This window comes from Epinephelus lanceolatus, chromosome 16, assembly GCF_041903045.1.
Source record: "Epinephelus lanceolatus isolate andai-2023 chromosome 16, ASM4190304v1, whole genome shotgun sequence".
Lineage (NCBI taxonomy): Eukaryota > Metazoa > Chordata > Actinopteri > Perciformes > Serranidae > Epinephelus > Epinephelus lanceolatus.
Window position 1 is genome coordinate 18,359,698 of NC_135749.1, and position 17,083 is coordinate 18,376,780.

The 17,083-nt window shown below is 39.4% G+C and overlaps 3 protein-coding genes across 4 annotated transcripts in view; 1 reads left to right on the plus strand and 2 right to left on the minus strand.

The window, feature by feature from the left end:
• Window positions 1–2,052: 2,052 nt before the first annotated feature.
• vps28 (VPS28 subunit of ESCRT-I) lies at window positions 2,053–9,302 on the minus strand. The gene is made up of 10 exons (XM_033636942.2): window positions 9,218–9,302; window positions 8,093–8,156; window positions 7,946–7,974; window positions 7,600–7,637; window positions 7,424–7,513; window positions 7,203–7,308; window positions 6,954–7,055; window positions 6,530–6,583; window positions 6,358–6,449; window positions 2,053–3,191 (listed from the first exon to the last, which is right to left on the minus strand). The coding sequence occupies exons 2-10, from the start codon at window positions 8,130–8,132 to the stop codon at window positions 3,071–3,073; spliced, it is 672 nt and encodes a 223-aa protein (XP_033492833.1). The 5' UTR covers window positions 8,133–8,156; window positions 9,218–9,302; the 3' UTR covers window positions 2,053–3,070.
• Window positions 9,303–9,437: 135 nt separating this feature from the next.
• aunip (aurora kinase A and ninein interacting protein) lies at window positions 9,438–13,405 on the plus strand. Of its 2 annotated transcripts, none has more exons than XM_033636940.2 (4): window positions 9,438–9,605; window positions 9,907–10,034; window positions 10,559–10,715; window positions 10,880–13,405. In XM_033636940.2, the coding sequence occupies exons 2-4, from the start codon at window positions 9,942–9,944 to the stop codon at window positions 11,959–11,961; spliced, it is 1,332 nt and encodes a 443-aa protein (XP_033492831.2). In that variant the 5' UTR covers window positions 9,438–9,605; window positions 9,907–9,941; the 3' UTR covers window positions 11,962–13,405. The 2 variants fall into 2 exon arrangements, with proteins under 2 accessions (XP_033492831.2, XP_033492832.2); XM_033636941.2 differs by having other exon boundaries at window positions 9,921–10,034.
• The window catches only part of cap2 (cyclase associated actin cytoskeleton regulatory protein 2), a 30,561-nt gene continuing 25,661 nt past the window's right edge, over window positions 12,184–17,083 (minus strand). Inside the window, exons 8-13 of the mRNA XM_033636939.2 lie at window positions 16,445–16,622; window positions 15,178–15,341; window positions 14,961–15,084; window positions 14,784–14,866; window positions 13,527–13,667; window positions 12,184–13,410 (exon numbers count right to left, since the gene is read on the minus strand). Coding sequence (XP_033492830.2) covers window positions 13,327–13,410; window positions 13,527–13,667; window positions 14,784–14,866; window positions 14,961–15,084; window positions 15,178–15,341; window positions 16,445–16,622 — 774 coding nt within the window. The 3' untranslated portion in view covers window positions 12,184–13,326. The remainder of the gene's footprint in view (window positions 13,411–13,526; window positions 13,668–14,783; window positions 14,867–14,960; window positions 15,085–15,177; window positions 15,342–16,444; window positions 16,623–17,083) is intronic.

Below are 17,083 nucleotides of genomic sequence, written 5' to 3' on the forward strand. Positions count from 1 at the left end.
TTCGTGTCGTCCTGGCAACGAGTACACTGCTGCCTGGTTCTTAAAGGGGCAGCAGCACAAACACTTCTGAATACACTCATTCACACAAGTCACCGATGGACATCTGGTGTTGTCAAGGAGATTAGTGCCGTACATCATGGGTGAGGCAAAGAGCTGGGATTATGAGAAGCCCCCCGTTATTTATACACACAATTGTACACATTTTCATCATGGCGTCCACCAAAATGCTCCATGTTATTACGTTATCCATTAACATTAACTCTATCAACTATGGCCTCTATCAGTGATCAACACTTGCTAACACATTAACATTAAATGTTACTTAAAAGTAAATGATTGACCTGGGAAAATAAAAGTGATGTGCTTACAAACAAGTCACTTACCGCGCAGAGCAATAAAGAGTAAAGCAAGTGGGCCTTTACCAAAGACTCAAAGCCATTTCAAGTTCATCTTAGAGACTACAACCTTATAAAAGAAACCCTAAAATGCAAACTGGGGATGTCAAGTTAAAAGAAGCTTACAGCAGAAATAAACATGTTTACAGCCCAGTACAAAAAAGGATTTTGCTCTCAATAAGGCTTTAAGTTTTGGAGCGGCAGTAGCTAATCCCATAGGGACTTTGGCTGGGAACTTGGGGGTCACCAGTTCAAGTCCCCCTTCAGACCAAATATGGATTGTGGACTAGTAGCAGGAGAGGTGTCAGTTTGCCTCCTGGGCACAGCCGAGGTGCCCTGAAGCAAAGTACCAAATCCCCAACTGCTTAGGGCATCTGTCCAAGGCAGCTCCCTTGCTCTGACATGTCTCAATTTAATGCATGTATACATCCTGTTTGTGCACGTGGCCTGTGCATATATACATTTCCTCTCAGAATTAATACAATCAAGTATACCTCTTACACACAGTCAAGGGCAGGGCTGGCAAGCTTTGAGTGACAGGATGTCTTCCAATAGTGTCCTCAGATTCTCAGTCATAACCACCTCTCGCTCCAGCACAGCTTCAACCATTCATCCAAATATGGTCAGTTCTGACTTCAAAAAACCTTGATCGCAACAGGTGAAATGCTGAATTTGAAGCAAATAGGTGATGTCACAGTAATTATGTCCATTTTTTTACACAGTCTATGGGACTGATCCGGGGCTAAAACTTGAATACCTTAGACTCTGCTGCAATAATTTTAACATCAAAAAAATCTAAATACTCTGAGTAAGTTCCTCAACTTAACTGCAGGACCCTTTAATTGAACATATGATAGAGAATCACCCCTTAAGTCATTAAAACACGTCTTGTGTTTATGAGGTATCTTACCTATCTCTGGCCATGTCTTGTGGAGGGACACAGTGCGAGAATCAGACGACAGTAATGACCTTTCTTATTTTTATTTCTTACTCATATGGTGCATATTCCTCTCTAAAGTTTAATTAATAATTAACACACAAATGCTGTGGGTGGTTAGGGCTAGGCATTGAACACTAAAAATCAAAAGATGGAATTGAATCTTGGGTCATTCTTTTTCTTGTTTACTCATTTCTTGACCACATTTCCTCATTTAAATCAGAAAACTCTTCTTACTTAAACTACATTAAACCAAAGTTGTTCATTTTACACCAATACAGTTGTAGGAATCTTCAGAGAGAAAAAATGGTTAGAACATGTCTGTATTCTCCAAACTCTTGTATAGAATAAGCACAGCGGGAGTGTGCATGGGTGATAAATAAAGCCTACCAGCAAACATTTTGCCCTTAGGCAGCAAAACAGGTTAATCTGGAAATGAATCATCAGGCTGCTGCTTTAGCAAGTAAACAATTTAGCTGATAAGAAAACACCAACACAAATGCATACAAAAGGCAATCAAAACAATAATTAGTCAAAATTAATAACTCTCTGAAAGAATAAACAGTGCGACAAGTTGTATTTTGCCAGTAACATATCCTTACACCCTGTCACTTGCTTGTTCTATTATATTTCCTAACATGTCACATGAGAAGTTAAACGGTTTTAGATAACGCAACAACAAAACACATTTGATCTGATTCACACATGGCACAAATGAAGTTGGAGGTAGATTTTTCATTTTTATTTCTAAAAAGGTGTTACATGCTCTTATTTAATAAAAATCAAAACTATTATTTACAAATGATAAATCTTAATAAATATGTTCTCCCTAATGGTGTTCGAGGGCTGAAACATATTTAGCAAGCAAAATAAGGAGGGGGCATGTCCACCTCACTTTTACCCACTTCATGTGGCCAAACCCTCACTTCTACAGGAAATATGGATTAAGCGTGTTAACAGAAAAGAGGGCTACAAAATGTACATGAATAATTCCTTCCACCATAGTTTCAATAAAATGATTAATCTGAAGTGCAGTTTAATCTTGAAGTCGAACAGCTGCATTTATTTTCCATTTACTGACAGCGTGTCGGCGTCTTTTACTCCAGCGACAAAAACTATTTCAAGATTCTGCATTCTGTGTGATAGAAAAACAAACATGGTGTATGGAAAGGAAATGCTAATCTGCCCCCAAGTGGCAAGTAGTGGATAGAATTAGGGTACCAAAAAGAAAAAATACATATCTTCCCAATAATACAAAGGCTTTGGCTGTTGTAACCTTTTCTTCATGTGCAGACTTTGTCCAATATAACTGTATCATGCTTCTTTGTTGGTGCTCTGCAAAACTTAAGTATAAAATTAGACCTTTTTGATTTTACAGTACAAAGTTAGAAGTAAACTGTTTTGTAGAGGGCAGAAGAAACAGCCAACATTAAAGAGTTTATCACACAAGTTAGGCTCAAAAAGAGGCCAATGGAGCCTGGTGGGCGAGGCTGCAGGCAGCATGATGTACCAGACAGTGGAGTACACACGGCGGTGAAGTTTGTATAGTACACCACATGAATAAAGGAAACAGGAAACAAAAGACATGAAAGACCTGGGGGTGTATGAGACAGAAAACCTGTCCAGGTATAATCCAATCTCTACCAACAGCCAGAAGGAGAATGTAGAGCTTTTTTTTTAACTTAATAGATATTAGAGTCAGAATATCAGACAGATGAAACAGTGAGGGACAGATGCTTTAGGAGGAGTGGAGGAAGCGGTTGAAGGCGTTGTAGGCCGACTCCAGATCAAACAGCATCTGGCGCACCTGATTATCGTCCAGCTCATCTGAGGCTGACATGCTGCTGAGGGTGGTCAACCTGAGGAGGAAAAATTAAAGATAAATGTAGATGACAGACAACAACACTGCTAAGACTTATGACAGATTGGCATAAGGTTAACACTACTGGGGATGTAGATCCATGGTCCATTAGTAACATTATGAATTAAAAAAAAAAAAACACAGATACCCGCAAATATATAGTTGCTATTGGTATTAATGACATAGTAATTAACCTATAGTCAATATAATCCTATACTATTGTAGGTACTGGCGTCTACTTGCAGTCCCCGAGCCATAAATTCTGTTTTTCTTAACTGCAAAGATGCTTTAACTAATAAACTGTACACTTTGCTTTATGACCCACTCATGACAAGACCAAATAATCAACACACTGTTTTAGTGACGGGCAAAATGAACATATGCATCTATATTAGCGACTCTTTTAAGTGCCTTGTATGTACTGAGACAGCCTATCGTATGTGCGCTTATAAATCCCTGATATTTCCCACTCATTGTTATTATTGTAGTGCAGCAAAGGCACTGAATGAACGAATGAGGACAAATTCATTCTGACTCGGGTCAAGACCTTTAACAGCCAAGGCCAATAGTGCGTCCACATACTCCTCAGACAGTTGTTCTTGCAACTTTGCTGTGTTTCTAAGCTTTAAGTTGTAATGTGGACGTGGATGTTGCAAAGAACATGTGTGGTATTTTATTACTCAAGAGCATTTAAATGACACATTAATGATAACAAAAGCATTAAAATGGATATTTTATCTTTATCAATGTAAACTTAAACATGACTGGTAATGCATTGAAGAGAAGTTTTGTGGGGCTGGCAGCACGAGCAGTCAAATGTGCATGTACTAAAACCGAGTGTCACTAAGACAGTGACACCGTATTTTGCAAAAAGTGTCAAACTCAAAAATTTCAAAGGAAATGAAAGTGTGAAAAGAATTGGTTCACCCATCAATAGTACAAATTTCAACAAATTCCCAACCTCAGCTCCATCTCAGGTATAAAAACAGTATATTTAAGCACAACTACCACTTAATACTTAATACCACTTAATACATGGAGAGTTATATAGAAAGAAAAAGGGTAGCAGGATAATATTAAGTTGAAGCACTGACATGTACAGTTCTACAGTTGTAAACCCAGATTTAGTCTGACTTCTTACACTACAGCATATATCCAAAACAATGTTGCCAGCCAACAAACCGGCGGAGCTTAATACAGGGCACTCGCCGAATCATCTACATCATCATCCTGATTTGAATAAATTTTCCAGAACTTTGAGGTGTGGTGGAAATGCAAACCACACAGATTACCAGCAATTCTTTTACCCAGGTAGATAAATTCCTGGAAATGTTGGTGGAAAGGGGCTTAAGAGTCTGCTGCAAATGATCATGCCTGGACTGAGTGAGTATTCAACAGCAAAAGCAGTATTAGTTTAACTTATGGACACAAACATCAAACAAGTATACAGTACAGGCCAAAAGTTTGGACACACCTTCTCATTCAATGCATTTTCTTTATTTTCATGACTATTTACATTGTAGATTCTCACTGAAGGCATCAAAACTATGAATGAACACATGTGGAGTTATGTACTTAACAAAAAAGGTGAAATAACTGAAAACATGTTTTATATTCTAGTTTCTTCAAAATAGCCACCCTTTGCTCTGATTACTGCTTTGCACACTCTTGGCATTCTCTCCATGAGCTTCAAGAGGTAGTCACCTGAAATGGTTTTCCAACAGTCTTGAAGGAGTTCCCAGAGGTGTTTAGCACTTGTTGGCCCCTTTGCCTTCACTCTGCGGTCCAGCTCACCCCAAACCATCTCGATTGGGTTCAGGTCCGGTGACTGTGGAGGCCAGGTCATCTGCCGCAGCACTCCATCACTCTCCTTCTTGGTCAAATAGCCCTTACACAGCCTGGAGGTGTGTTTGGGGTCATTGTCCTGTTGAAAAATAAATGATCGTCCAACTAAACGCAAACCGGATGGGATGGCATGTCGCTGCAGGATGCTGTGGTAGCCATGCTGGTTCAGTGTGCCTTCAATTTTGAATAAATCCCCAACAGTGTCACCAGCAAAACACCCCCACACCATCACACCTCCTCCTCCATGCTTCACAGTGGGAACCAGGCATGTGGAATCCATCCGTTCACCTTTTCTGTGTCTCACAAAGACACGGCGGTTGAAACCAAAGATCTCAAATTTGGACTCATCAGACCAAAGCACAGATTTCCACTGGTCTAATGTCCATTCCTTGTGTTTCTTGGCCCAAACAAATCTCTTCTGCTTGTTGCCTCTCCTTAGCAGTGGTTTCCTAGCAGCTATTTGACCATGAAGGCCTGATTCGCACAGTCTCCTCTTAACAGTTGTTCTAGAGATGGGTCTGCTGCTAGAACTCTGTGTGGCATTCATCTGGTCTCTGATCTGAGCTGCTGTTAACTTGCCATTTCTGAGGCTGGTGACTCGGATGAACTTATCCTCAGAAGCAGAGGTGACTCTTGGTCTTCCTTTCCTGGGTCGGTCCTCATGTGTGCCAGTTTCGTTGTAGCGCTTGATGGTTTTTGCGACTCCACTTGGCGACACATTTAAAGTTTTTGCAATTTTCCGGACTGACTGACCTTCATTTCTTAAAGTAATGATGGCCACTCGTTTTTCTTTAGTTAGCTGATTGGTTCTTGCCATAATATGAATTTTAACAGTTGTCCAATAGGGCTGTTGGCTGTGTATTAACCTGACTTCTGCATAACACAACTGATGGTCCCAACCCCATTGATAAAGCAAGAAATTCCACTAATTAACCCTGATAAGGCACACCTGTGAAGTGGAAACCATTTCAGGTGACTACCTCTTGAAGCTCATGGAGAGAATGCCAAGAGTGTGCAAAGCAGTAATCAGAGCAAAGGGTGGCTATTTTGAAGAAACTAGAATATAAAACATGTTTTCAGTTATTTCACCTTTTTTTGTTAAGTACATAACTCCACATGAGTTCATTCATAGTTTTGATGCCTTCAGTGAGAATCTACAATGTAAATAGTCATGAAAATAAAGAAAACGCATTGAATGAGAAGATGTGTCCAAACTTTTGGCCTGTACTGTATGTTGCACTAAACTGGCAGCCAGTTAAAGAACACAGTAACACAGTAAACTATGAACACAGTAAACTGGGTGGCCCAGTGTAACTAACCAGAGGCTGACTTTGTCCTTAGCCTCTGAGTCTGGAGGCATGTTGCTCATTCTGTTCATGGTTTCCATCAGTTCCCTCAGGTCTGGCTGGATCTGGACCAACAGGAAAGAATAAGTTAAGCTGTTGTCTTAAATCTATCTGATATTTAAGTTTTGCACTTTCTTAAATTTACCTCATCCATGGCCCTGATCTCCAGTCTCAGCTTGTCCATCACAGTAATGAAGAGCTGAAAGTGACAACAATGAGACAATGCTCAACATATTTACACCAAGGATTTCATTTATCATCAGCAACACAAACAGGGCACACAGTGTCCAGTATCACACTGTCTCTCCATGGATTTTATCAGTTTGTCAGACTTTATGAGCTGAGCTAAAAGTTGGCAGTGGATACAGCTGGCAACACCCATTCACATTCTTTAGTGATTGACCACAGGATGAGCCAAATTAAGTGAAACCACTTTAGCCATTTAGTGCTTGAAGTGAACACACTAAATCATTTTATAAAAATACAACTGCAACAATTTTTATTCTGGCACATGCCCAAGATAAGACTGCAGTTTGCCCTGACTGTTTAATATTATGGAGAGGACGTACAGAAACTATATCTGCAATGCAGCGGTTCAGGTTGCCCTTGTCATCCTTGATGGTGATTGGCCGATCCTCCTTGATCCTTTCCATCGCTAGTGGACAGTCGAGCTAGGAAACAAATGACAAGAGTAATATTGTTACCAAGAAAAACTCTAAATGCAAAACTATGGTAGAACAGTTTCACGGCCCATTTGTGAAAATGTTTACAAAGTAAAACAGGTGATAAAATAATATGTGCTCTAAAACAGAACTCACTCTATACTTCCTACAGAAATCATCAATGGAGCCCACGTCAGAGCCCTGCACCTGTTTGAAAGCAGCCTTATACTGAACCAACAGTCTTGAACAGGAAGCAGTGTATCTGAAACAGACAAATCCTGCAGGTTAATAAAAACAAAACAATTAAAAGCCACAGGTGATATTTTTGACAGTCTTTTAAACACGAATAAACACGAATAAATTCAAGTAAAACTCACTCATTAGGTGTGACGCAGTCTTTGATGTAAGCCTTCTCCAGGGCCTGAAGAGTCTTGACGACAGCAAACAACTCTGCCATGTTATCATACCTTCAGAACAAGGTTAATAATGTGAGTCCCTGGGTTACTCTGTGTTCATATTAAGATGGTAGTTTGATAATCTATGAGACACTTACTTCTCTCGTTCTCTTGCATTCTTGTATAATTTCACCTCCTGAAAATGCATGATTTGTGGTGAAGGCCTGGCTAACAAGCTGAGTATCACATATTATTTTATTTTATTTCATTTTAGTTTTAATTAAACATTTCTTGTAGACGTAACATTCATAAAAGGTAAGTTTGGTTTTCTTCCAGGAACAATTTGAAAAAAAAAAAAATAAAAAATAAAAAAATAAAATAAAATAAAATAAAAAAATCAGATACTTGTAATGCCACTACTGATTGGCTTTCTTGGATGTTTATACAGATTAAGAATCCTGTTTTCACAGTTTTATTTAAGGCATATAAAATAGTTACATTTACCTCATATAACTCAGGCTTGTTGGCCGGAGCTGTGGGGGAAAAATAATTACATGCTTTGAGTGACATTTATTGTACTTTGCTGTTGAATGGAGGATGACTGAACAATGTGCCTAAACTGTAGACATTACATTTATTTGAATGGCTTACCTGCCCCCACACCTCCTGTCACTGGTATCCCATGGAACATGATGCTGATGTACCAGAGATTGATCTGAAAAAAAAAGAAAAAAAAAAACCTAAATCTAACAACCACATTGAACAGTTCTGCAAAGCAGCAAAACACTTGCACTACCACCATTTATGTGTAAGTTTCTTTCACAATTGGATCTATTCATCAGAAACAGTCCTCAGTGGATTTTTCAAACGAATTAAAGACCATTTCTGGCTTAACAATTTTAGCACTTATTGTGAATAAGATCAAAGAACAGCATTGTTAGATGGAGACACTGTTAATACAACTTCTAGCTGTCAAGCAGCAGGTAAGAGATACTCTAGTTTGGGGTGGTATGGTTTATTTCTGACACACTTTACCTCAGACGAGGTTTAAACCCTCCACTAACAAGTACAACATCAGTCTCTTTAAGGAAAAACAGCATAGACTAATATTTATTAGTGTGGCTATTGTTGAGGCAAAAAGAGGTGGATCCTGATTTCCTCGGCTAAACTATTTCCTCAGCTAAACCCTGACATACTAAAAACATTTGGATAAATGGCTACATTGTTCATATGTTCATATTATATGTTGTAGTTTTCAGAAAGGACATATAAGAAATTTTAACAATAACAACCTTTTGCGTCTAGCTATAGGAGTGACATGCCACTGATCGTAATTCTCGATTAGTGTTGAACTGATTATGAACACCATGTATTTGTTGTGGCATATCTATGACAAGGCAGACTTTGTTCGCTGTTCAGATCATTACTGCGATAAGTACAGGTTGACTACCGCAGTTAAACACCATATAAGCTTGAAATGTTGCCATGTTGACTTTAAAAGCGTCGTTTAACTCGAAGAACTTGCCGATCCACGGAGAATTAGAGGAAAACACCTGAAGAAAGCCGAACTAGCTAGCTCGAAGTTAGCTTTTGAGGCTAGCTCGTAGGCACTTCCTTTAAGGTTTATCATACCTGGGCCGTACACACAGCTGTTTGTGAACACTAAAATTTATATTCGTGACCTTTAGTGTGCTAAGAGGTAAGACGCCAGCAGCCTTTTTCAATATTTGTGTTTTAATCAACAAAAATCAACGAAATTAAAGACACTTTACTCACCCTTTCGGCAAACTGCTGTGACGTCAACGTAAACACACCCTCCTGCCAGGACCCGAGGACGTCAAAATAACAGGTGTCCGTGGTGCCTTACTAAAAATAAATCAATTTTAAGATTAACACTGGAATATCAAACTAACGTAGTTATTTTTGAGTTATTTATATCTCACGTTTTAAATGTAATGTTTCAGTGGAGAATGGACTGTAAGGCTTGACCACATTTTATAATTTTCATTCAGTCAGACATCAACGGCAGCTCACCATCGAGGCGCCAGACTCAAACACAAAGTACAGAGGACGAATATCTGAGAAAGAAAGATAGTAAACTGATTTAGATACGTTTAAAGAAGCGCAAAGGACAGCTGAAAACATCCCTGTGCGATTTTATGAGGTCAGTTCATTTGTATGATATGGAGAACCTAAGAAAGGCTGTGGGTCTTTAATACAATTAACGTTAGCTGTTAGCTAAGTTGGCTAGCTGTTAGTCAACACTAGTTTTGTAACCTACACTTATGGCAAAGTTATGGTATAAATTTGATAATAACAAGGAAAATCAACAGGGAATGCACTAATAGTAAGTTGCATATAACTCTAAACAACACAAATGGATGTGGGACATATCTACACATTAAACAATTGTTGCAACTTTTCTAGTTTACCCTACAAATCATATTTTTATTATTTAATTGCAGGTCTTGTATTGCAGATCTGACCTTCACTCTCCACCATGAAAAGCTCCAAACCAGCACTGCAGAGCTCTGTTCAGGAAGAGTGTGATGTTTGGCTGGACACTGTGCAGCTGAAAGGAAAAGCTAAACAGGTAATTGTGGAAACTAGCTTATTTTCTGACTAAATGGCTATTTGGTTACCCCTCAACAGAGCAGTAAATTGGCACTTGTACTAGGTCTGCACAGTTAATTGAAATATTATCAAAATGGCCAAGTACAATATCCAAATCACAGAAGCTGCCATTTTTTTGATAAAGGTAACGTGTCACATATCATTATGATGAAGCATTGTGGTGCCACAGAGATGTCCTGGCCTACGAATAATATTCCAGATGTTAAGGGGCATGGTCGTTTGGCACAGACCCCATTATGGTTATTTTTATTTTCAGCGAAAATAAAATTAAAAAATTACTATTCCCACGTAAATTGCTACTCATGTCGCAATTTTGTTTTTGGATATTGTGCAGCCTGAACTTGTAATCAGCAGATTTATATACCACACACTACCACTTGTGTGACTACTATTTAGTAGCATCAGCTTCTCAGTAGTCTCTTATTCTCTTAATGCACTTGAGTGTCGTAGTATGTTCATATTCTAATCTATGTAATATTTCAGAAACGACTTGCCCGTCCCATTTCTAAACTGCTGAATCCCTTCGCTGGAGGCGGCGGATACAGTTTGGCTGTGGCACTCAACTTCACTCAGACAAAAATGGAGATGCCAAAGACCAAACAGAGCACTATATCAACCTTCTTCACACCTCAGCGCAGAGGTAAGTTGCAAACACTTTCTGCCATCAGGTTGTCAAGACATTTTTTAACATTATTATCATCTACAAATAAATCCGTTGGAAGCTGATAAAGCTGCTGTAGACTGTTGACTTTGTTGATTTCTTTTAGTGTTAACATAATGCTTTTTTATACCCTCTGTCTAAAGTTCTCAGTAAGATGTCTACTTCTGAAGTGCCAAACATGGATCCTGTGCAGCCCTCACCATCATTATCTACCTCATCCACATGTGCCACAACAGCACCCAAACCTGTAGCAATGGGGACTAAACGAAGACGTGAAATTGATCTTGAAATGTTTGACTTGTATAACCCTGAGTCTGGTGTGGATCATGAGTGGAAAAGAGAAAATGTGACTGAGCCGGAAGCAGCAGTGTGGCAGGAGGAGCAGGCAGCAAGCCAGACACCTTCTCAAGACATGTACTGTGAATCTGAACAAGAAGAACACGAACAGTTGGAGGAGATAAACCCACCACAGAGTAAGAGAAGGCTCACTGCAACCTCTGTATTGCAAGCTGACAGTCAACCTCTTCCTCAGGCATGGAGTCAGGACCCACTGCTCAGCTATAGCCAGTATTCTGAAAGTGAATTTTACCCGATTACCCAGAAAAACACCACAGCAAAGAACTTTATCGACTCTGAGCTGAGTTTCCTCAACGGTCTACAAAGTGAGGACGCCTTTGGTATTCAGATGGACGTGAAAGGTAGAACCTCAACACAAAAATCCTTTAAACACTTTAATTCTTCTCAGACAGATATTGAGAAAGAAAACAGCATATTTTTGTCTTCTAAGTCCCCAAGTAAGCACCCAACACTCTCTCACATTGAGCCTCTTTCAAATCAGAAATGGACACAGCAAAAAACTACATCACCTCGAAAACGCATTCCAGTGCAGCTGTGTAAAAAGGCTGACAAAGAGGAGAGCCTTGACTCATGGTACAAGTGGACCAAACCGAGCAGCTCTCCTCTAAAAAAACTAGCAGCACAGCTGTCATGCAGAGAGGTTGATGATGATGAGGAGAGTCTGGCCATGTTGTTCACCCAGGACTCTGAAGGCTTCAGGGTGATAGCGCACAGAGGTCTGCAAACCAGGAGTCCACTCAAAGATCAGAGTAACATAAGTACTGGGGTGGTGAGAACAAGCGCTTACAAATCTCTTGTGGAGGAGGACGAGGAAGATGAGATGCTCTTTACTCAAGACTCGCAGGGAAATATGGTGATCAGACACTGAAAAGAGCCTCTGTAACTCCTTTTTTCTGTGACACAGTGTCTTCTTATATTTCTTTGTTTGTAGATCTTTTGCATTTCCCCAGAGGTCTCAGTCTTTCTCAGGTTTCCACGTTGCAGTTTGCTTATGTTTGTGATACCATACTTTATTTTCTTGCTTTGTTCTCTTTGATGCTCAACTGTTTTGGTGCAACTCTCTTTTGCAATAACACAAACAAGCAAGAACTGAGGGTTTTGATTTTATTTGAAAAATGATACACAGTTACATCAAACTGTTTTCATGTAAATTAAAAGTTTTGAAAAGCATTAGTGGTGTACACTATCTTCTCTTATGCTGGTGCTATGTGCTACATCTTAGTACAAAGTAATATGGAGACTAGGAAGTGCTCAAGTGTGGAAGTTACTACCTCTGTCAGTATTTAATGGTGCACAGGTGCAGTGCGTGTAGCTTGATTTCTATATATTCAGAGATTGATGTTGATGTATTGTCTCCTGCAAGACACCAAACATTGTTACATCCATGTGGGTCGTGGCGAGATGCAAACCTAGGATTGCAAAACTCCTTTGTCTAGCTGTTTGATGGTGTGACATCACTGTGGTTAAGGTCTGGTTAGCTTGAGGCTCAAAACCACTGTCATGGGTCATGATTTGGGCTACAATGAACACATGGAATATAAATCTTGCAGGAGTTTTTTTGCGACTCTGGGTTTACCATCTGGACACGACCATAGCTGATTGATTATACTTCATATAGAGTATTGTGCGCTTGCAAGACTGTAACATCTGGCGTTAATATAGTGAGCAGTGCTACGCAAACTTCACTACGTGCAAAAGTACTACATGACTACCTTTTAAAGAGGTAACTTAGATACACTTCACTAGATAGAAAATAGACCAAATAATTCTACACCTAACTCCAAGTTATTTTTATCTGCTTGGCCACTGGATGTCGTAATGTGTATGTCACGTAATTAGCCTTTTCTGTAAGGTAATGTGTTACTGCTGCGGTCTAAATCGTACTTAAATGCTCATACAGTGAATTTAGGGTACAGTCATACTAATATTGAAATATAAATGCTTATATTTCAACAGTTACATATTCTTACATGGATGCCTTTGTTGCTATGGCACAGAAATGTAAGATAAGGTAATTAAATTGTGTGTGTGGGACTTAAACCTGAGATGTCCTTTAATTCTGTTGTGTAGAGAGGGATAATCAACCTACTCAGTGGTTCAGTTTCAAAGTGCTGGAGACATGAAATCAGTTAATCTGTTGCAGTAATCCCTTTTATATCTCAAATAGAGAGATTGTTAAAAAAAATTGATGATGATGATTGCAGTGCTGGTGGTGATGACAGCGAAGCATCAATCAGCCTGCCATCTCAGTGGGCTCTGTCACCAGTTTGGAGCCGTCCCAAACAGTCTTGAACTGCTCCGGTACCGGAAACTCCCTCTGTGGAACAACCAAGAAGATAACTGCTGTAAATACAACTGTGAAACAAGAACTGCACACGTATCACATTCAGGAATACGCTGGGTTAACACATGCAGAGACCAGCAGCCACTCACATAGTCGTCATCTTGTGGTACCAGGATGTTCATCTCAGAGCTCTTGGCACTGATGATGTCACAGTTAAGGGACTCCTTGCTCAGGTAGACCTGGCAACCCTCAGTTGTATTGATGGAAATGGTGGGAACTGTTCCCAACACCTGCAGAAAGACATCTTGCAATCATTGATGTGTGGCACAATTTGCTGTTATTAAAAAGAAAAAAAACCCTAAAAAAAAATACCAACACCTAAATAACAATGTAACAGCTGGTGAAAACATTCGAAGCTGAGGAAGTCAGTAAAAAATAAGTGGGGGAAAAAAAAAGTCAGTAAAAAATCCTACATTATGACCAGTATCAATATTACAATATAAAATGGTAGCCATGAGAGCCAGTTAATAATGAAGCCTGTTGCCGACAATGATTTGTTAAAATAATGACTTAGTATCTCAAAATAATGACTTCATTTCTTAAAAATAAATAACTTGTCAAAATGACTACATATCAAAAATGATAAGAAACTAAAAAATTACTTTTTAAAATAATGACTTACTTATCTCAGAATAATGACGCAGTTTCTCAAAAATAAGGAGCTTTCTCAAAATGATTTAGTATCTCAAAATAACCATTCATTCATTTTCCGTAACCGCTTATCCTGTTAGATGTCGCAGGTGTACTGGAGCCTATCCCATCTGACATTAGGTGAGAGGCGGGGTACACCCTGGACAGGTCGCCAGACGATCACAGGGCTGACATATAGCGACAGACAACCATTCACACTCACATTCACACCTACGACCAATTTAGAGTCTTTGGACTTTGGGAGGAAGCCGGAGTACCCAGAGAAAACCTCACACTGACATGGGGAGAACATGCAAACTCTGCACAGAAGGGCTCCCCCACCCTGGGTTTGAACCAGGAACCCTCTTGCTGTGAGGCGACACGTTATGAGAAACTCATAAATTTATGACTTAGGTCCTCAAAATTGTGACATACTTATCTCAAAATGAGTTGGTATAGTAGTAGGTAGTAGGTTTCTAATTATAATCATTTACAGTATCTTTTTTATTTTATACCACAGTGGTGGAGATGGGCATCCACAGAAATGGGCCTGTATAAATTAGTATTGATGTAACTCTTGATAATAAATTAATTAAAGCAGACGCCCTATAGCGTAAAATCATTCAGATCTACTGTACTGTATGTACAACATAGATAACTAACCTTGAATGTGTGTGTCTTCTGAAGTGAATGTATTCTGTAAATGTTTGTCTCACCTGTAGCTGAATGGCCTTGGAGTTGATTATCTCCACAATCCCAACTACGTTCTCAAAAACCAAACCCAGCTTCTTGCAGTTGTCTGGAGAGAGTCAACACACATACACATGGTCATCATCAGAAATTAAATTAATCATTAATCACAAGTTTTAAATTCTGCTCATCAGGCCGCTCACCGATGATGATGGAGTTAATTTTGCCCTTAATCTGCACTGTGGAGTTGTTGCAGCCGAAGACATAGACCACTTGTTTCAGCTCCGTCTCCTCAATGATCAGGTCGTGTTTCTGCTCAAAGTTCTCCTGCAGCAACGAGGCATCAGATTCAGTCAACATGACCTACCACCTTATAAAATACAATCTATCTTCCAAACAGAAAGCAAATGTTTCACGTACAACCCTCCATTTCTTCCCCTCCAGCTCCAGCAGAGGGGGTCTTTTCTGGACAGCTGCCTTGGGTGAGCTCACAGTCCCTGAGGACTTTGTTTTTGTCGGTGTCGCTTGTGAACGCAAATTAGGGTTCTTATGGGTCTTCTTTTCATCTGACACATGCTTCAGACCTACGGATGGAAAATATGAGGAAAAATTATTTATGAGCATCCAGGGATGTAGCAAGGATTTTAGCCAAGCCAAGTCTTAAAGCATCTATCAGCAGAAATGGAATATAATTTAAATAATTATGTTTTCATTAGTGTATAATTACCTGAAAATAAGAATAGCTGTGCTTTCATTAGCTTAGAATGAGCCTCTCATAGCTACATAGGGAGAGGGTCCTCTTCTACAGAGCCCGCCATGTTTCTATAGTAGCCCAGAAAGGACAAACCAACCACTGGGTCTAGCTGAGGCCTAGTGTGTTTTTACATTGAAGTAAAAGCCACTGTAAGTTCGACTACATAATTAGAAAGGGAGAGGTGACTGCATGCTTCTTTGCCACCTGGCAACCATTTTTAACTTTTGTTGCAAATATGGAAGCTGAAAAATTGTAATGAAACATGTTATACTCCCCTACTCATGTGACATCATTAATTTGTCATCTGTTTTTTTTTAATTATTTTTTTTCCATTTATTTATTTTTTTTTAAACTTCTAATTGAATTTTATTTTTTAATGTTTTTTTTTTTAAATAACTTTTTCTTTTTTATATTTATGTATATATAGTTTTAAAATTATTCATTTATTTATTTTTCATTTTTGTCTTTTATTTCCTTTCGCTGGTCTGGCTTTCTCTGTTTCTGGGTGGGCGGGGATGATTTCTGTCCTTGTTGGTTCTATGTTTGTTTGTTGACGCTACGTGCACCTTATTGAATTATCGATAAAAATACCTTGCTTAAAAATAAAGAAAGGGAGAGGTGGAGGGGGGACCACTAGATGCCACCAAATCCTACATACTGGTCCTTTTAATTCTCTCTGCACTACCTGAGAAATGTTCAACTAGCCGATCAAACTTTGTTCCACTAAATTTTCGGTACATTGCTTCTTACATTATGGGCTAATTAAATGTATGTAGTTATCTGCCTAAAAACAATTAAATTTTAATACATTTAGTCTGAGACATTTTTCCGTGACCCTTAAAAATACCCAGCATGTTTAACTGTGAGTGTAAACACCTATTTGTGTGATTAAAGCCCCACGATACGATATCATATAACCTTTCTTCGACGCACCTTTAGTGATGTCCATTCCCTGGTTGAGCTGGGCAAATAACGCTGAGTGCTGTGCTGCCTGAGGCTGAGAGTCATCATCAGTGAAGACTGGAGGTGGGCCGGGGGGAGGAGGTGGAGGTGGAGGAGGACAGGAGGGAGCACTGGGGGGATCGAACAGAGAAGCAGGAGCAATGGGACCCTGGAGGGTGGAGAAAGTCAAATGTTAGATAATGACGCTGCATTTAGGCTTTGTGAGATTTTCATGAGAACAAACGCAGCTGTGCTAGGTGATGACAGGTGTAGTAACATGTCTCTCCTGCAGGGGGAGTATTGCACAAGGAATATCTTAAAGCTTGGTGGTAAGAATTCATGTCAGATTCAGGGCCAGGAGATATTGATGACAGGGAAGCACTTTAATTTACCTTTAAGCAGCTTTAAGGTTGTTACTGTCTCTGTCAGTGCCACAGTCTGTGTCAGGTTGTTCCAGCTCTCTGTTGAAGCTATATGATGCTTACATGGGTGAAAAATTCAAACCCAAAACTATATGGCTGCACAAATTCAACAAAGAGACATATTCTAGAAATTTTGCGCAGAATTTTAAATAATTTTCTCAAAAATTCAACCTGACATGTTTGATCACTTTGGAAACTTTGGGACCTC